At 38.9% G+C, this 17629-nt stretch overlaps 1 protein-coding gene across 2 annotated transcripts in view; it reads right to left on the bottom strand.

Annotated features, from left to right (window-relative positions):
• HSD17B12 (hydroxysteroid 17-beta dehydrogenase 12) overlaps window positions 1-17629 on the bottom strand; it is a 172877-nt gene that overhangs the window by 113229 nt on the left and 42019 nt on the right. For both annotated transcript variants that reach the window (XM_049713177.1, XM_004264026.4), the window contains exons 2-3: window positions 7843-7889; window positions 140-215 (exon numbers count right to left, since the gene is read on the bottom strand). In XM_049713177.1, coding sequence (XP_049569134.1) covers window positions 140-215; window positions 7843-7889 — 123 coding nt within the window. The remainder of the gene's footprint in view (window positions 1-139; window positions 216-7842; window positions 7890-17629) is intronic.

Below are 17629 nucleotides of genomic sequence, written 5' to 3' on the forward strand. Positions count from 1 at the left end.
ATTAACAGCATGAAAAAGCAGCTTTCTGAACTATAAATAATTATGTCAATGCTAGATATCTGCTTGAAAACATTAAATTTAGACTAGCTGTATTCCTTTTGTGATCGTAACGGGAGGGAAGGGTGATGTGAGAACTTACTTATTTCACTGGAAACCTGGTTCAGTTTGTCCTGTGATCTGCTGATAAGGACAATCTTCATTCCACGCTTTGCTAACTAAAACAATAAAAGAGACACCAAACAGTTGAATGACACCTGCGTGTTTCACTTTAAAATGTAAATTATTGATAGATACAGTGTCATTTTAAGAAAATCTGACCATATGGTAATCCAAGTTAAAAAACTAATAAACCCCAGTGCAATGAATGGGCAAAATAAAATGAAGACTTTACAAAAAGATTCCCCAAAGGGTTATCTTTCTCAATCAAGCTAGTATATAAGAGTCATAGGGTTTTAGAAAAAGGAAGACTTTTACTTTTATTTTGGACTTGTCTATACTTAGTTTTTTTTTAATCATAAGTATCTATTACTTTTTTAATTGAAAAATTAGCTTTAAAAACGTTTTCATTTTAGAGAGGATACATGAAGACTACAGAACTGGCAAAGAAAACCACAGTTAAAATGTTAGGAATTCCGGGCTTCCCTGGTGGCGCAGTGGTCGACAGTCCACCTGCCGATGCAGGGGACACGGGTTCATGCCCCGGCCCGTGAAGATCCCACATGCCGTGGGGCGGCTGGATCTGTAAGCCATGGCCGCTGGGCCTGCACGTCTGGAGCCTGTGCTCCGCAATGGGAGAGGCCACAACAGAGAGAGGCCCATGTACAGCAAAAAAAAAAAAAAAAAGTTAGGAATTCCTAAAAATTGAATCAATTTTAAAATGTTTATTTAAACATTAGACTTTATGGACTACAAAGGCAAACTAAGATAGTTTATTGGATGACTTAAAAAAGAAATTCCTGAGGGGTACCCTCTATGTACCTCCCCAGTGCTGTGTAAGTGCTTCATAGAATGAATGATTTATGGGAACATGGTTTCTACCCCAGAGACCCATAAATATAGTGGCAGAGGAAAAAAACACTGATATACACAGAACTTTTTAGTGAACTACTCCAGACAGTATATAAATGAGAATAAATTAGGTGCTATGAACTGTAAGTGATTTAGTGAACTAATTTTCCAGTCCTAAATCCTCAAGCCAACTTTTATTAACAGTAGTACTGCAAATGAGAAGATATGGAAGAACATTTTTTCTAAAGATAATTAAGGTTGGTAATAATTTACTAAATTAATCATTTATAAAACATCTAAAGAACCCATAAATATATACTGATAGTTTTTCTAAAAAATTAATGGGGGAGGAAGAACAAGGAAAAGCTGCTTTTTATAGAAAAACAGCATCTACTGTAAATGTAAAAGGACAGATATCATTATCATTAAAAAATTACTGGTTTTCTTCCCTAACTTAGGAAAGGAAATAGCCACCCAAGTCCAGGAAGCACAGGCCCAGGCAGGATAAACCCAAGGAGAAACACACCAAGATACACAGTAATCAAACTGACAAAAATTAAAGACAAAGAAAAATTATTGAAAGCAACAAGGGAAAAACGACAAATAACATACAAGGGAACACCCATAAGGTTAAAAGCTGATTTCTCAGCAGAAACTCTACAAGCCAGAAGGGAGTGGCATGATATATTTAAAGTGATGAAAGAGAAGAACCTACAACCAAGATTACTCTACTCGGCAAGGATCTCATTCACATTCAACAAAGAAATCAAAAGTTTTACAGGAAAGCAAAAGCTAAGAGAATTCAGCACCACCAAACCAGCTCTACAACAAATGCTAAAGGAACTTCTCTAAGTGGGAAACACAAGAGAAGAAAAGGACGTACAAAAACAAACCCATAACGATTAAGAAAATGGTAATAGGAACATACATTACTGATAATTACCTTAAACGTGAATGGATTAAATGCTCCAACCAAAAGACACAGGCTCGCTGAATGGATACAAACACAAGACCCATATATATGCTGTCTACAAGAGACCCACTTCAGACCTAGGGACACATACAGACTGAAAGTGAGGGGATGGAAAAAGATATTCCATGCAAATGGAAATCAAAAGAAAGCTAGAGTAGCAATACTCATATCAGATAAAATGGACTTTAAAATAAAGAATGTTACAAGAGACAAGGAAGGACACTACATAATGATCAAGGGATCAATCCAAGAAGATATAACAATTATAAATATATATGCACCCAACAAAGGAGCACCTCAATACATAAGGCAACTGCTAACAGCTATAAAAGAGGAAATCGACAGTAACACAATAGTGGGGGACTTTAACACCTCAGTTACACCAGTGGACATATCATCCAGACAGAAAATTAACAAAGACACACAAGCTTTAAATGACACAACAGACCAGACAGATTTAATTGATATTTATAGGACATTCCATCCAAAAACAGAAGATTACACTTTCTTCTCAAGTGCACACGGAACATTCTCCAGGATACATCACATCTTGGGTCACAAATCAAGCCTCAGTAAATTTAAGAAAATTGAAATCATATCAAGCATCTTTTCTGACCACAACGCTAGGAGATTAGAAATCAATTACAGGGAAAACAACTTAAAAAACACAAACAGGGCTTCCCTGGTGGCGCAGTGGTTGAGAGTCCGCCTGTTGATGCAGGGGTTGCTGGTTCGTGCCCCGGTCCGGGAGGATCCCACGTGCCGCGGAGCGGCTGGGCCCGTGAGCCATGGCCGCTGAGCCTGCGCGTCCGGAGCCTGTGCTCCGCAGCGGGAGAGGCCACAGCAGCGAGAGGCCCGCATACCGCAAAAAAAAAAAAACACAAACACATGGCGGCTAAACAATACGTTACTAAATAGCCAAGAGATCACTGAAGAAAACAAAGAGGAAATCAAAAAATACCTAGAGACAAATGACAATGAAAACACGACGATCCAAAACCTATGGGATGCAGCAAAAGCAGTTCTAAGAGGGAAGTTTATAGCAATACAAGCCTACCTCAAGAATCAAGAAAAATCTCAAATAAACAATCTAACCTTACACCTAAAGGAAGTAGAGAAAGAACAAGCAAAACCCAAAGTTAGTAGAAGGAAAGAAATCATAAAGATCAGAGCAGAAATACATGAAATAGAAACAAAGAAAACAATAGCAAAGCTCAGTAAAACTAAAAGCTGGTTCTTTGAGAAGATAAACAAAATTGATAAACCATTAGCCAGACTCATCAAGAAAAAGAGGAAGAGGACTCAAATCAATAAAATTAGAAATGAAAAAGGAGAAGTTACAATGGACACTGCAGAAATACGAAGCATCATAGGAGACTACTACAAGCAACTCTATGCCAATAAAATGGACAACCTGGAAGAAATGGACAAATTCTTAGAAAGGTATAACCTTCCAAGACTGAACCAGGAAGAAATAGAAAATATGAACAGACCAATCATAAGTAATGAAATTGAAACTGTGATTAAAAACCTTCCAACAAACAAAAGCCCAGGACCAGATGGCTTCACAGGTGAATTCTATCAAATAGTTAGAGAAAAGCTAATACCCATCTTTCTCAAACTCTTCCAAAAAATTGCAGAGGAAGGAATACTACCAAACTCATTCTATGAGGCCACCATCATCCTGATACCAAAACCAGACAAAGATACTACAAAAAAAGAAAATTACAGACCAATATCACTGATGAATATAGATGCAAAAATCCTCAACAAAACACTAGCAAACAGAATCCAACAACACATTAAAAGGATCATACACCATGATCAAGTGGGATTTATACCAGGGATGCAAGGATTCTTCAATATACACAAATCAATGTGATACACCATATTAACAAATTGAAGAATAAAACCCATATGATCATCTCAATAGATGCAGAAAAAGCTTTTGACAAAATTGAACACCCATTTATGATAAAAACTCTCCAGAAAGTGGGCATAGAGGGAACCTACCTCAACATAATAAAGGCCATATACGACAAACCCACAGCAAACATCATTCTCAATGGTGAAAAGCTGAAAGCATTTCCTCTAAGATCAGGAACAAGACAAGGATGTCCACTCTCGCCACTATTATTCAATATAGTTTTGGAAGTCCTAGCCACGGCAATCAGAGAAGAAAAAGAAATAAAAGGAATACAAATTGTCACTGTTTGCAGATGACACGATACTATACATAGAGAATCTGAACGATGCCACCAGAAAACTATTAGAGCTAATCAATGAATCTGGTAAAGTTGCAGGATATAAAATGAATGCACAGAAGTCTCTTGCGTTCCTATACACTAATGATGAAAAATCTGAAAGCGAAATTAAGGAAACACTCCCATTTACCACTGCAACAAAAAGTATAAAATACCTAGGAATAAACCGACCTAGGGAGAAAAAAGACCTGTATGCAGAAAACTATAAGACACTAATGAAAGAAATTAAAGATGATATAAACAGATGGACAGATATACCATGTTCTTGGATTGGAAGAATCAATATTATGAAAATGACTATACTACCCAAATCAACCTACAGATTCAGTGCAATCCCTATCAAATCACCAGTGGCATTTTTTACAGAACTAGAACAAAAAAATCATAAATTCTGTATGGAGACACAAAAGACCCCAAATAGCCAAAGCAGTCTTGAGGGAAAAAAGCAGAGCTGGAGGAATCAGACTCCCTGACTTCAGACTATACTATAAAACTACAGTAATCAAGATAATATGGTACCAGCACAAAAACAAATATAGATCAATGGAACAGGATAGAAAGCCCAGAGACAAACCCATGCACCTACGATCAACTAATCTATGACAAAGGAGGCAAGAATATACAATGGAGAAAAGACAGTCTCTTCAGTAAGTGGTGCTGGGAAAACTGGACAGCTACATGTAAAAGAATGAAATTACAACACTCCCTAACACCATACACAAAAGTAAACCCCAAATGGATTAAAGACCTAAATGTAAGACTGGACACCATAAAACTCTTAGAGGAAAACACAGGAAGAACACTCTTTGACATAAATCACAGCAAGATCTTTTTTGATCCACCTCCTAGAGTAATGGAAATAAAAACAAAAATAAACAAATGGGACCTAATGAAACTTAAAAGCTTTTGCAAAGCAAAGGAAACTACAAACACGACGAAAAGACAACCCTCAGAATGGGAGGAAATGTTTGCAAACGAATCAACATACAAAGAATTAATCTCCAAAATATACAAACAGCTCATGCAGCTCAATATTAAAAAAACAAACAACCCAATCCAAAACTGGGCAGAAGACCTAAACAGACATTTCTCCAAAGAAGACATACAGATGGCCAGGAAGCACATGAAAAGCTGCTCAACATCACTAATTATTAGAGAAATGCAAATCAAAACTACAATGAGGTATCACCTCACACCATCAGAAAACCTAGAAACAGCAAATGCTGGAGAGGGTGTGGAGAAAAGGGAACCCTCTTGCACTGTTGGTGGGAATGTAAACTGATACAGCCACTATGGATAAAAGCATGAAGGTTCCTTAAAAAACTAAAAATAGAATTACCCTATGACCCAGCAATCCCACTACTGGGCATATACCCAGAGAAAACCATAATTCAAAAAGACACATGCACCCCAATGTTCACTGCAGCACTGTTTACAATAGCTGGGTCATGGAAGCAACCTAAATGCCCATCGACAGATGAATGGATAAAGAAGATGTGGCACATATATACAATGGAATATTACTCAGCCATAAAAAGGAACGAAATTGGGTCATTTGTAGAGACATGGATGGATCTAGCGACTGTCATACAGAGTGCAGCAAGTCAGAAAGAGAAAAACAAATATCGTATATTAACGCATATTATGTGGAATCCAGAAAAGTGGTACAGATGAACAGGTGTGCAGGGCAGAAATAGAGACACAGATGTAGAGAACAAACATATGGAAACCAAGGGCGGGAAGCAGCGGGGCTGGTGGTGGTGGTGTGATGAATTGGGCAATTGGGACTGACATGTATACACTGATGTGGATAAAACTGATGACTAATAAGAACCTGCTGTATAAAAAATTAAATTAAATAAAATTCAAATTTTCTGAAAATTAACGTTTTTAAACCACCCTAGTAACAACTAATTTAGGCAAAAAACAGCAACACATGTTGGGTGGAAGATTGTTGGGAAATGAAATATCCATACAGTCTCAAAGTATCATCCCACAGATTATTAATTACAAAGGGGAAAAGGTACTTTTATAATGGAAAATTATGGTAGACAACATCTTAATAAATGATTTATTTTAACATAATCAATAAAGGAACAAATGGACTTCTTGTGGCTCCTGATAAGATAAACTCAAAAGAATACAGTATCACCTGTGTAGCATTCCTGCTAAAAAATACTTAACTTGAATATAATCATGAGGAAACAATCAGACAAACCCAAATTGAGAAATCTACAAAACAACTGGCCTAGGTTTTTAAAAAAATGCCACTGTTATAAAAGAAAAAAGAGAAAAAAAGGAGGGGCTAGGGAACTCTCCTAGTCAAGAGATATGACATTAAGAAGCAATGCATGGGGCTTCCCTGGTGGCGCAGTGGTTGTGAGTCCACCTGCCGATGCAGGGTACGCGGGTTCATGCCCCGGTCCAGGAGGATCCCACATGCCGCGGAGCAGCTGGGCCCGTGAGCCATGGCCGCTGGGCCTGCGCGTGCAGAGCCTGTGCTCCGCAGCAGGAGAGGCCACAACAGTGAGAGGCCCACGTACCGCAAAAAAAAAAAAAAAAAAAAAAAGCAGCAATGCATAATCCTTAAATGGATTTTGGAACAAAAAAAGAAGCTCTATGAAATACATTAATGGGACAATTGGGAAACTTGTATATGGACTGTATATTGTATAACAGTATTGTGTCAAGTTAAACTTCCTATGTGTGACCACTGTACTGTGGTTACAACGGTGAATATTCTAGTTCTCTGAAGTTTCAAGCTGAAATATTTAGGAGTGAACTGTTACAATGTCTGTAACTCCCAAATAGTCCAGCCAAATTATAAGTTAAATGTAGCAAAATGTTAACAGCTGGCGAATCCTTGTGAAAGGTGTATGGGTGTTCATTGTATACTCTTCCTGAAACTTTTCTGTAGTTTTTATACTCAAAATAAAAAGCTGGGAAAACAAAGGATTTTTTTTTTTAAACCCTTTTTAAAGGACAAATGAGAGATTCAATGGATCTGTCAGGACCTTCATCACAATCGGGCAATATCAGAGGCTATTGGTGCCTCTGTGGAACTGGAAGGCAGGGAAGCTCTCCTTCACAGGAGAGCTTTGTACAGTGGTCTTCAAACTATCATGGTTTCCCTTCCTTCAATTACATTACAGAGAACTTGAATCTTTTGCCTGTGTCTGTCAATATCTGTCCATCCATCACAGTCCTTCTTGTGAAAAAGATGCCATGGACTTGTTTGGAGATGTAACCACTCTCTAATAATCTGTCTACCTTTTGGAAAATAATCCAAAACAATTAACTTTAAAAACTGAGAACTGTCTATAGTTACACAATACAAAATAAAATTACACTAAAATTTTCACAACTCCAACTTTCCAGGATAAAAAGTTTGACACACATTTTGCACAAAAATTTGTTTTAAAGTTGTGTTTAAGCGAACATAGCATTTCTAACAAGATCAAAACAAAGTACATCTATTATATAATGTAACACTATATTTGTGCTTTTAACTTCAAAAATCAAAACTACTGTAAGAGATCATTCTATATCTGTTCTTATATTCTTATACCAAAAAGAAAAGTCTTGAAAATTACCTACCTCTTCTGCATATGATTTTCCAATTCCATCAGTACTACCCGTGACAACTGAGAAAAGAAAATAGTAACAGCTTAGTTTAAGAATTACAATGGAGAACTGATCACAGTTAGGACCCACCAATTAGACACAAGAAGACCTGTGTAATACAGTTGACCGTTGAACAACATGGGTTTGAACTGCAAGGGTCCACCTATACGCGGATATTTTTTCCAATAAATACATACTACAGTACTACACGATCCAAGGTTGGTTGAATCTACAGATGCAAAACCTCGGATGCAAGATCCAGATACTGAGAGCCAAATGTAAAGTTATACTTGAATTTCCAACTGTATGGAGGGTCCGTGCCCCTAGCCCCGCCATGCTGTTCAATGGTCAATTGTACTTGATGTAAAAGATGGAGCAATTACCAGTGGCTCAAATTTAGGAATGAATATCCATGACAATGGCTAAAATTTAAAAGACTGCAATACCAAGTGTTGACAAGGATGTGGAGCAACTAGAACTCTCATACACTGCTGGTGGCACTGTAAATGGACACAGTCATTTTGGAAAAACGATTTTACATTATGTCCAGAAATAAATGTGTGCCTATCTATGACTTAACAATTTCCAAAAGGTAATAGGCATCATGTTACCAAAACAATGTCCATGGTAGCTTTATTTACGTATAGTTGGTAAACAAGCCCAAATAATAAACTACAAGAGAATAAGTAAATTAGGATATATTAACACAGTACGCAATGAGAAGCCCGCGCACTGCAAAGAAGAGTAGTCCCCGCTCGCCGCAACTAGAGAAAACCCGCACACAGCAACAAAGACCCAACACAGTCAAAAATAAATAAAATAAATTTTAAAAAAAATCCTGGATAGCTCAGAATATGCCAGGACTAGAGATTATAAAATTTGCCTAAGGGATATCAAACCTTCCTTTTCTAGATTCTCCAGTTTTTGGAGTTTGTAATGGGTACTGTTAGAGCACCAACCACATCCTCCCTTCCAGCACAGAGGTCTTCAGGCAATCCTCTTGCCAGGAGTGTTATCTGCTGTCAGCTCACAAGTGAGCATCTCCCAGGAACTGCCCTGAGCCAAAGGGAGCTGCCTTGCCCAAGGTTATAGCTCCTCCCCTGGGCAGTACATGTCTAATGACTGGTCCACACAAAGATCCAGCTCCCTTAAGCATCACTTAAGCATCTCTGAAGCACCATCCCAGGTTCAGAGCTTCCCATGGGATCAGGTTTGACTCCTGCATCACAGTTTGACTTCTCCCTCTGCCCTACTCGGCTTCCTTTGCTTCCTCACAGGTGCTCTTCCTGAGAGCATCCCCCAAAACACCCCCCACATACACACATCTCACTGTCCAAGTTTATTTCCTGATGAACTACTGACAGCCTACAGTCAAGCTCCTTCTTTTTAAAGTGATTTTATTTATGTCTAATACATAACTTAGTCCAAAAAAGATAACAGTTACAAATTTTTAGGCCAAAAATACCAGGACTGGGGCTTCCCTGGTGGCACAGTGGTTGAGAGTCCGCCTGCCGATGCAGGGGACACGGGTTCATGCCTCGGTCCAGGAAGATTCCACATGCCGCGGAGAGGCTGGGCCCGTGAGCCATGGCCGCTGAGCCTGCGCGTCCGGAGCCTGTGCTCCGCAACTGGAGAGGCCACAACAGTGAGAGGCCCGCGTACCGCAAAAAAAAAAAAAACCCAAAAAAACAGGACTTTACCCCTATCCTTCTGCACCTTCCTATTCCTTCCCCAGAAGCAACCATTTTTATTGCTTTTAATTGTTTTTCCTTATCTTTACATGTTCTAAATCCTATGTTACACTGTAATTTCCTGATTCATCAATATATTACTTGACTCATTAGGGTTGATGAGAACTTTTACTCCCTTTATATTTTCCCCATCCTTCCAATGAAGTTATATCACAAGATTCTGTCACTTGTCAGTGTTTACCTTATTGTAATACTGCAACTCAATTATGATATTAACCACCCAGAGTTAGTACAGATCCCACAGGTGAAAGACATGGTCCCCAGCAAAACTGCCCACAATGCAGACACCAGCCACAAGCTCAGGGGTCCCTAGGCCACCAACACTTGTGACTACTTGACTGCAAAGTTCCCGGTTCCCATAACTCCTCAGGTTCAATAATTCACTAGAATGACTCACAGACATCAGGATAACTTACAGTTCATGATTACGGCTTTATAATAAAGGATACAAATCAGGACCAACCAAATGAATAAGCCACTTAGGGCAACGTCAAGGGTGGTCCCAAATGCAGAGCTTCCATGCCCTCTCTGAATCAGGGCAGGTCATCCCCCCACCCTCACCCAGCACATCAATGTGTTCACCCTCTAGGAAGAATCTACATCAAGTTTAAGGGTCCAGAGTTTTCACTGGGTTTCATTACAAAGGCATGGCTGACTGAATCATTGGTCACAGGACTGAACTCAATCTCCAAACCTCCCCCCTTCCCTCACCAGAGGTTGGAGGGTTGAGTTGGTATCACAAGGCTCAAAGCTCCAATCTTCTAATCACATGGTTGGTGTTTCTGGCAGGACCAGCCCCCATCCTGAAGCTCTATACAGTCCCACCTTGAGTGATTTCATTAGTATAAACTATCACAGCCCACCATAAATAACAAAGACACTCCTATCACTTAGGAAATTCCAAGGATCTAGATGCTCCCTCCCAGGAACAAAGGTCAGTCAAATGCTTTATTATACAACAATTACTGTGGATAGAAAAATATATTATCCACTAGTGAACCAAACAGTATAGTAGAATTACATTCTCTTTCCTAATCAACGTTTTTGTTCTCCTGGAATTAAAATTGCCTTTTTATTGCATTTGCGTAGTTTTCTTTTTAAAATTTCCCCCAGTCTCTAACAGCTTCTCGATATAATTTTCCACATGATCAACCCCATCAATTTGTTCCATTACTTTTTTTTTCTTCCCCTTAAAGATCGCCTTCACAGAGCACTCCAGCTTTCATCCTCCTCCAACCTGGAATACTCTGTGGCACAGCTATTGTTCTAGAACATAATCTTGGGAATTCCCTTAGACTGTCTCTCCTGGGTTGAAGCTCTTATTTTCTAGATCTTGTTCTATTCCCTCATTATGCAGCACATCTAGCTTCCCAAGAAAGGATGCATGAAGATACATTTTGTAAACATTTTAAAAGTAAATTTTAGATTTTAAAATAAGTTTTAGACTTACCAAAAAAAAAAAAAAGTGAAGATAATACAGAGTATTCCCTATACTCCAAGCCAGTTTATCCTATTACTAACATCTTACATTAGTGTGGTAAATTTGTCACAATTAATGAACCAATTATGATACATTATTATTAACTAAAGTTCATATTTTTTCAGACTGTCTTGTTACTGAGTGTCCTTCTGTTGTAGGATGCCATCCAGAATATCATATTAAATTTGGTTATCACATCTCTTCATGTGACAGTTTGAAGCAAATTTTTTTTACATTTTTATATCTTTAAAAATAAAGTCTATTTCTAATTTCACACATAATAGTTTAACTAGTGTGGACAAAGAATGTCACCTGCCATATCAGTAAAGAACGGATGTTGAGGCCATCAAGCCATAGCCACCCCCACGTGTGCACCCTGAGGGGGTTCAGGATGGAGAGAAACAGGATACTGGCCTTTTAGGGTGCATATCAAAGGAATGACTTCAATAAACGCAGTCTCTTGCATCTTCCCATATATGGAAAAGTGCTAAATTCATTAACTTGAGAAGTCTGGTTTTCTTTAATTAACAGCAATCTTTTGATTACTTGGTTTTGTTGTGAAAACTCCTATGTAACCTGGCTCCTCCCTTACCTCCCTCAGTGCTATTTGAGAGGCTGTCTCCTGGGCTTAAGTCCTCAGTATGTCCACCGAATAAAACATAAATTTCAACTTTTAGGTTGTGCATTTGTTTTTAAGTCGACACTAGGTATGGAATTCTAAACAGATCATTTTTAACAAAAAATTAAAAACAACTCTCCACTGCACCAGTATTGTTTAAAAAGAATGTTTCACCATTCTGATTTCAGACAATTTGCAAATGAACTTTTTGGTCACTGGGGCTTTTAGGATTGTTACTTATCTTTAGGACTCTGTCCTGGTAACAGAGCTTGGGCTGGGTGCTTTTCCATTCATTGGTGCTGATGGGCCTGAAAATCCATGATCTTCAATTCTGGCAATTTTCTTATGTATTAATTCTTTGATAATTTCTTCACATTCTTCTCTAGAATTTCCATTAATCAGAGTTCAGACTGTCAGAGTTTCTCTATGAATCTTACTTTTCTTCTTGTTTACTTTCCTGGAAATTTCTTCACCTTTTATCTTCCAAATGTTCTACTGACTTTTTAAACTTAAGTTGCCAATTTTTTAATTTTGAAGAGCTCTTCTGTATTCTGATTGCTCTTTCTCTTTTTAAAGCAGCAGTTTACTCTTATCATAAATCCACTATCTTCTCTTATCTCTGAGGACATTAATTAGACTTTGTTTACATATTTACACTTTCTTCTACTCTTTTATTCTGTTTCCTCTAAGTTCCTTTTGATTGTTTTGGTCTCTCTCATCTTGGAGGCAATAACATGGCAATTAGTGTACACGGGTGGGATGACTATGCTGTGACCCCCACTACAGGGTAATCGATGGGCAAACCAGCTTTTTGATTAGGGAATCCACAAGTCAGTATCTGCATTTTCCCTAGGACCCTTCAGTATCTCTTAAGCATTTCCCAAATTCCAGTCTTCTGGCTGCTGGGTAGTTGGGCAGCTATTAGTCTGTAGACTTTTCACCTAACCCCTGTTCTCAGTCTCGTATCTCACCTCTGCCCTCTTCTGTGCCCAATTTTCTGGAGTCTCAAGCACATCTGGTTCAGTGCCCTTCCCCATCCCTGTCTTTTGAGGTACCTGATACTTGTAATTCCTGTGCTTTTCTGGGGTGCAGAGCAAACTTGCTTGCTTCCCAATGGTGGACCATCCATGAGCACTCAGGTGTCGGCTCAGTGAGGTAAGTTATCACTCTTCCAACTTCATTCGCTGTGACTGGGGATGAGGGATTTCAGAAGTTCCCTAGTTTCATCAAAATGGTGCTTTCTGTTCCTTATTCTCCTAATTATTAGAGAGGATTTCCAAGAGATAAAAGGCTAGAAATACTGTTACTTGGCTATTTTAAAACTGGAAGTCCCCCAAGGTCCCTCTTAAACATTTTAAAGTAGACTAAGTTGAGAATACTAAACACACTTCTCAAAAGATTTAGCTTTACGCTCCCAACAAGAACATTTTTTCCTATCATCTGCTATTAACTATCAAATTTAAATCAAACTAACACTTTTTAGAAACTATTATGTGTATGACTACAGAGAATACAATGATGTATAAAGACCCACTGTGGTTATTAGGTGTTCCATAAATCACCCATTTCACGGTTAAGACTTCAAATATTAAACAGAAATAATATGACTTTAAACTGTATAAATATTAAAATTTTTTAAATTGTATAAATATTAAAAATTTAGCCTCTGATCTTTTTAGATAGATTAAAATATCACTTTTCCATATTCTGATAATTCTCAAAACCAAATGCAGAACTGTATAGTTACACATAAGTCAGATACTGCCTCACAAGTATGTTTTTTTCCTGAGAAAATAGAAGAGTATAAAAATTATTTTTTTGGGCATAAAGAAACAAAAAATAAAGTTGGAAACCAAGAGCCTCCTTTATTCATCTCTGTAAGCACCACTGCAGTTCTATAATAGAGTCACGTACAATGGCCAGGCAATGGGGGATCAAGTATCATTTCCCCATCAAAGGAAATGACAAATTCTTTAGTTCTCTAAGTCATATGATAGGTAATACCTTTGAAATAATGTACAGACACAACCAAGTCATCTGTCAAACTTTACTCACTCATAAAAGTTTTACTTGATGCCAAAAATTAATAATAATAAATTTGTTTATTTAAGACAGGGAGGATGGGGACAAGGATTATCCTGCCTTTGCTTTTAAAGATATATTCTTTGCTTTAAAGCTATATACCTTCCAACAGTAGTAGCAGAGACAGCAGCTCACAGTTGGATAGAAAAAAAAAATCCTTGGGTCTTCCCTGGTGGCGCAGTGGTTAAGAATCCGCCTGCCAATGCAGGGGACATGGGTTTGAGCCCTGGTCCGGGAAGATCCCACATGCAGCGGAGCAACTAAGCCCGTGCGTCACAACTACTGAGCCTGCGCTCTAGAGCCCACAAGCCACAACTACTGAAGCTAATTAAAGCACACCTTAAATCAAAAGTCTTTTGGCAGTTGTTCTGGGGCATTGGGGAAATACAGGGAAGAGGTTACTATTTTTTACTCTTCTTACTGTTGGTATTTTTTAACCGTGTGCTTGTATTGCCTTTCCAAAAACAGAAGTCCTTTCCTACCAGCAATAGAAAGATGGTGTAAACTGATCCAGCAGGTTCTTCATCTATTCCAGTTTTCCAAAAATCAGTGTAGCACTGCTTAAGTCAGTGTTTCCTAAGGTCACCTAATACATTCTTAAAACTGATTTTTAAAGAATTAAATTTAATAGAAATCTTAATTACTGGACTACTATTTACTTAACTACTTGATTATTGTAAAAGACTACCGGTTTCAATAAATATAGATTAGTGTAAAATATGTATGTAAAAAAACCATTAACATTTTAAAATATTCATCAATGCAGTACCTAAGATCATTTCTTGGTAGGTCTTTTGAGAAACACGATCTAAGCACTATCACCCTGATATACCTACCACCTTGCAATGAAAACCAAATGAAACAAACACCAGCTTCCAAATCATCCAAATTAGAAATACTACTTGTTTTTTGCATTTTCTTAAGATGAAAAAATTAAGCACTCATAGCCACACCGAAAGATGATGCAATGTGCAAAAACCATCCTGGGGACCCATCCTTCTCATGTTTTGTACACACACGGGCCAGAGCCTGCTGTCTTCCTCAGTACCCATCCTTCCCTTCCTTCTTTGCAGCAATCGTGGCCTGGAACACAACCTCCCTAGCAGCTAGGTGTGGCCATGGGATTAAATCTTGAAAATAAGATGCAGTGTGGTGAGGGACTTTGAGAAAGGCTGCTTAAAGGAGTGACTCAGCAGGCAGAGGCCCCTTTCTGCCCATCGTCTAGCCAATTCAAAAAATGATGGCTGTAGCTCCAGCAGTCTTGAATCAGGAAGTAACCTTGAGGGTAGAAGCCATGGGCTAAGATGAAGGAACATACTCGTAGAAATCAAGGTTTTTCATGACTCCATGGAATTTCTATGCCAGGTTTTTTTTCCAACCAATCAGTTCTTTTTTTATTAACTGCTTACCACAGAGAATCAAACATACACAAAAAGTGGGAATTCCCTGGCAGTCCAGTGGTTAGGACTCCGAGCTTCCACTGCAGGGGGCGCAGGTTTGATCCCTCCTTGGGAAACTAAGATCCTGCATGCTGCGAGGAGTAGCCAAAAAAAAAAAAAAAAACCAACATACACAAAAAGCCTGTCTGGTCTTCTTTAAACTGGGTGAAATATAAATAAACTTCTATATTGTTAAAGTGACTATTACAGGGCCAGAAAAGCAAGAGTAAGCTGTCAGTAAATTGTTAAAACAAAATATTTAATATTGATAAAATAAATTTTCACATCTTGAGGTATAGGGAAGCCATTCTGGCTTATATATGAGTTAACTTGAATTTTATTTTAACTGAAACAGCCTGTTTGTGGCCTATCAAACACACACTGTACATCTGCTTTAATTATTAAAGAAAAGGGCGCATTGATGAGAAGTAAAGAACATCCACGTTAAAAATAAAGATTAACTGTCTCCCTTCCTGGGACGCCAGTGCTGGTACTCCTTTGATGATAAGACTCCATTCGCCAAGGCCATACTGACTCACCGTGTACATGCTGGTCGTTTTTTTGGAAACCTTGAAGAAATGTATCCCTGAGTTGTTTAATGTTCTCTCTTCCGACAAGATATAAAACCATACTGAAAACCAGGCTTCTCAGGAGCAGTTTCTCAAGAGTTATCTGAAGGCTGTTTCCCCAGCTATAGTTCTCAGTTCAGTTCAAATAGAACTTTTTCTAGTCTCATTACTGATTGTTTATTATTTTCATCGACACTATTCGCATCATTATAAGACTATTTGCTCAAAGTACTTCATTGATATTATCCAGTTAATTCTCACAACAGCTCTCACCCTAGTCTAAGCTATCATCCCAACACACAAGGACTTGTGCAATGACCCTTTCAGTTCCTTCCCGCTTGATTCATGCAATACACAGCTAAGAATTATCTTTCTCAAACACCATTTTTATGATCTCATTCTTCTGTCAAGAAGCAACAATATTTCCCTATTGCTAATTATATAAAACCTGGAACACAAATCTAGTCACGTCTCCCCATTGCCACCACCTGGGGCTACCAGCATTCATCTCCCACAAGAACTACTGCAACAGCCTTCTAACTACTTCACCTGCTCCCTTTTTTTTTTTTAATTTATTTATTTACTTTTATTTTGGCTGCATTGGGTCTCTGTTGCTGTGCACGGGTTTTTCTCTAGTTGCGGCAAGCGGGGCGCTACTCTTCATTGCGGCGCACGGGCTTCTCATTGGGTGGCTTCTCTTGCTGCAGAGCACGGGCTCTAGGCACGCAGGCTTCAGTAGTTGTGGCTCGCGGGCTCTAGAGCGCAGGCTCAGTAGTTGTGGCACATGGGCTTAGTGGCTCCGTGGCATGTGGGATCTTCCCCGAGCAGGGCTTAAACCTGTGTCCCCTGCATTGGCAGGCGGATTCTTAACCACTGCAACACCAGGGAAGCCCCTTGCTCCCTTTCTTATTCCTCTCCAACTCATTCTCCGCACTGCAGCCAAAGTGATCACTCCATTGGGCAGATGTGACATCACTTCCCTGCCAAAAATCTGTCAGTCATTTCCCACTGCCCTTATTCTTTACAAGGTCTTCCATGAGCTGACCTCACCTCTCATCACTTTCCCCCTACCACCCACTGCCCTAGTCATGCTGAATTTTTTCCAGTTCCTACAAGGTAACATGCTCTCTTTTCACAAATGTTGTTCCCTCTACTCCCAATTTCACATCCCCCACTTTCTCTCTCCCATCCTTGACATCTTCACTTGAACATCTCCTCTCCCTTAAGCTTTCCTTGACCTCTAGACTAGCAGGCTCTCATAGCTCACTGGCCCCATGGTACTCTGTACCTCCCCTGCATGACATTCATCATATAGGTTTCCATAAGGGTCTGGGTCACCACAGTCTAAGTGCTAGCGCGGTGCCTGGCAAAAAGAAGAAGATGAATGAGGTTTTGTGAGATGAGTGAATGAATAAAAGGAGATTATGAATGGAAAACTAGCCTCTTGTGACACTCCCCACTGCTTTACCCACTTTTTTAGAAATAACACCCAATCACCTACTGTACACAACCCCACCTACTCTTCAGCCCCTCTCAACATCAAGAATCAGTGATCGAAAATAAAATTTAAGAAATTTCAGAAGTTTAACTTAGTTTATGATGAATCTACAGATACACATTTTCAAAGGACAGTTCTCTGTTCTTGTCATTAAGATTGGCTTCTTCAATTAACACTCGGTGTTCTCAGATTCCACTTTGCCATGGAGCAAGTGGATAACTTAAGGTAGTTTTCAACAATACACAGAAAAAAGCTACAGGTATTGCCCATGCATAACCCAGTGGCCTCAGGTATTACCCACAACCCTATGGGTTGTGAGAGT

Source organism: Orcinus orca, chromosome 8, assembly GCF_937001465.1.
Source record: "Orcinus orca chromosome 8, mOrcOrc1.1, whole genome shotgun sequence".
Classification (NCBI taxonomy): domain Eukaryota; kingdom Metazoa; phylum Chordata; class Mammalia; order Artiodactyla; family Delphinidae; genus Orcinus; species Orcinus orca.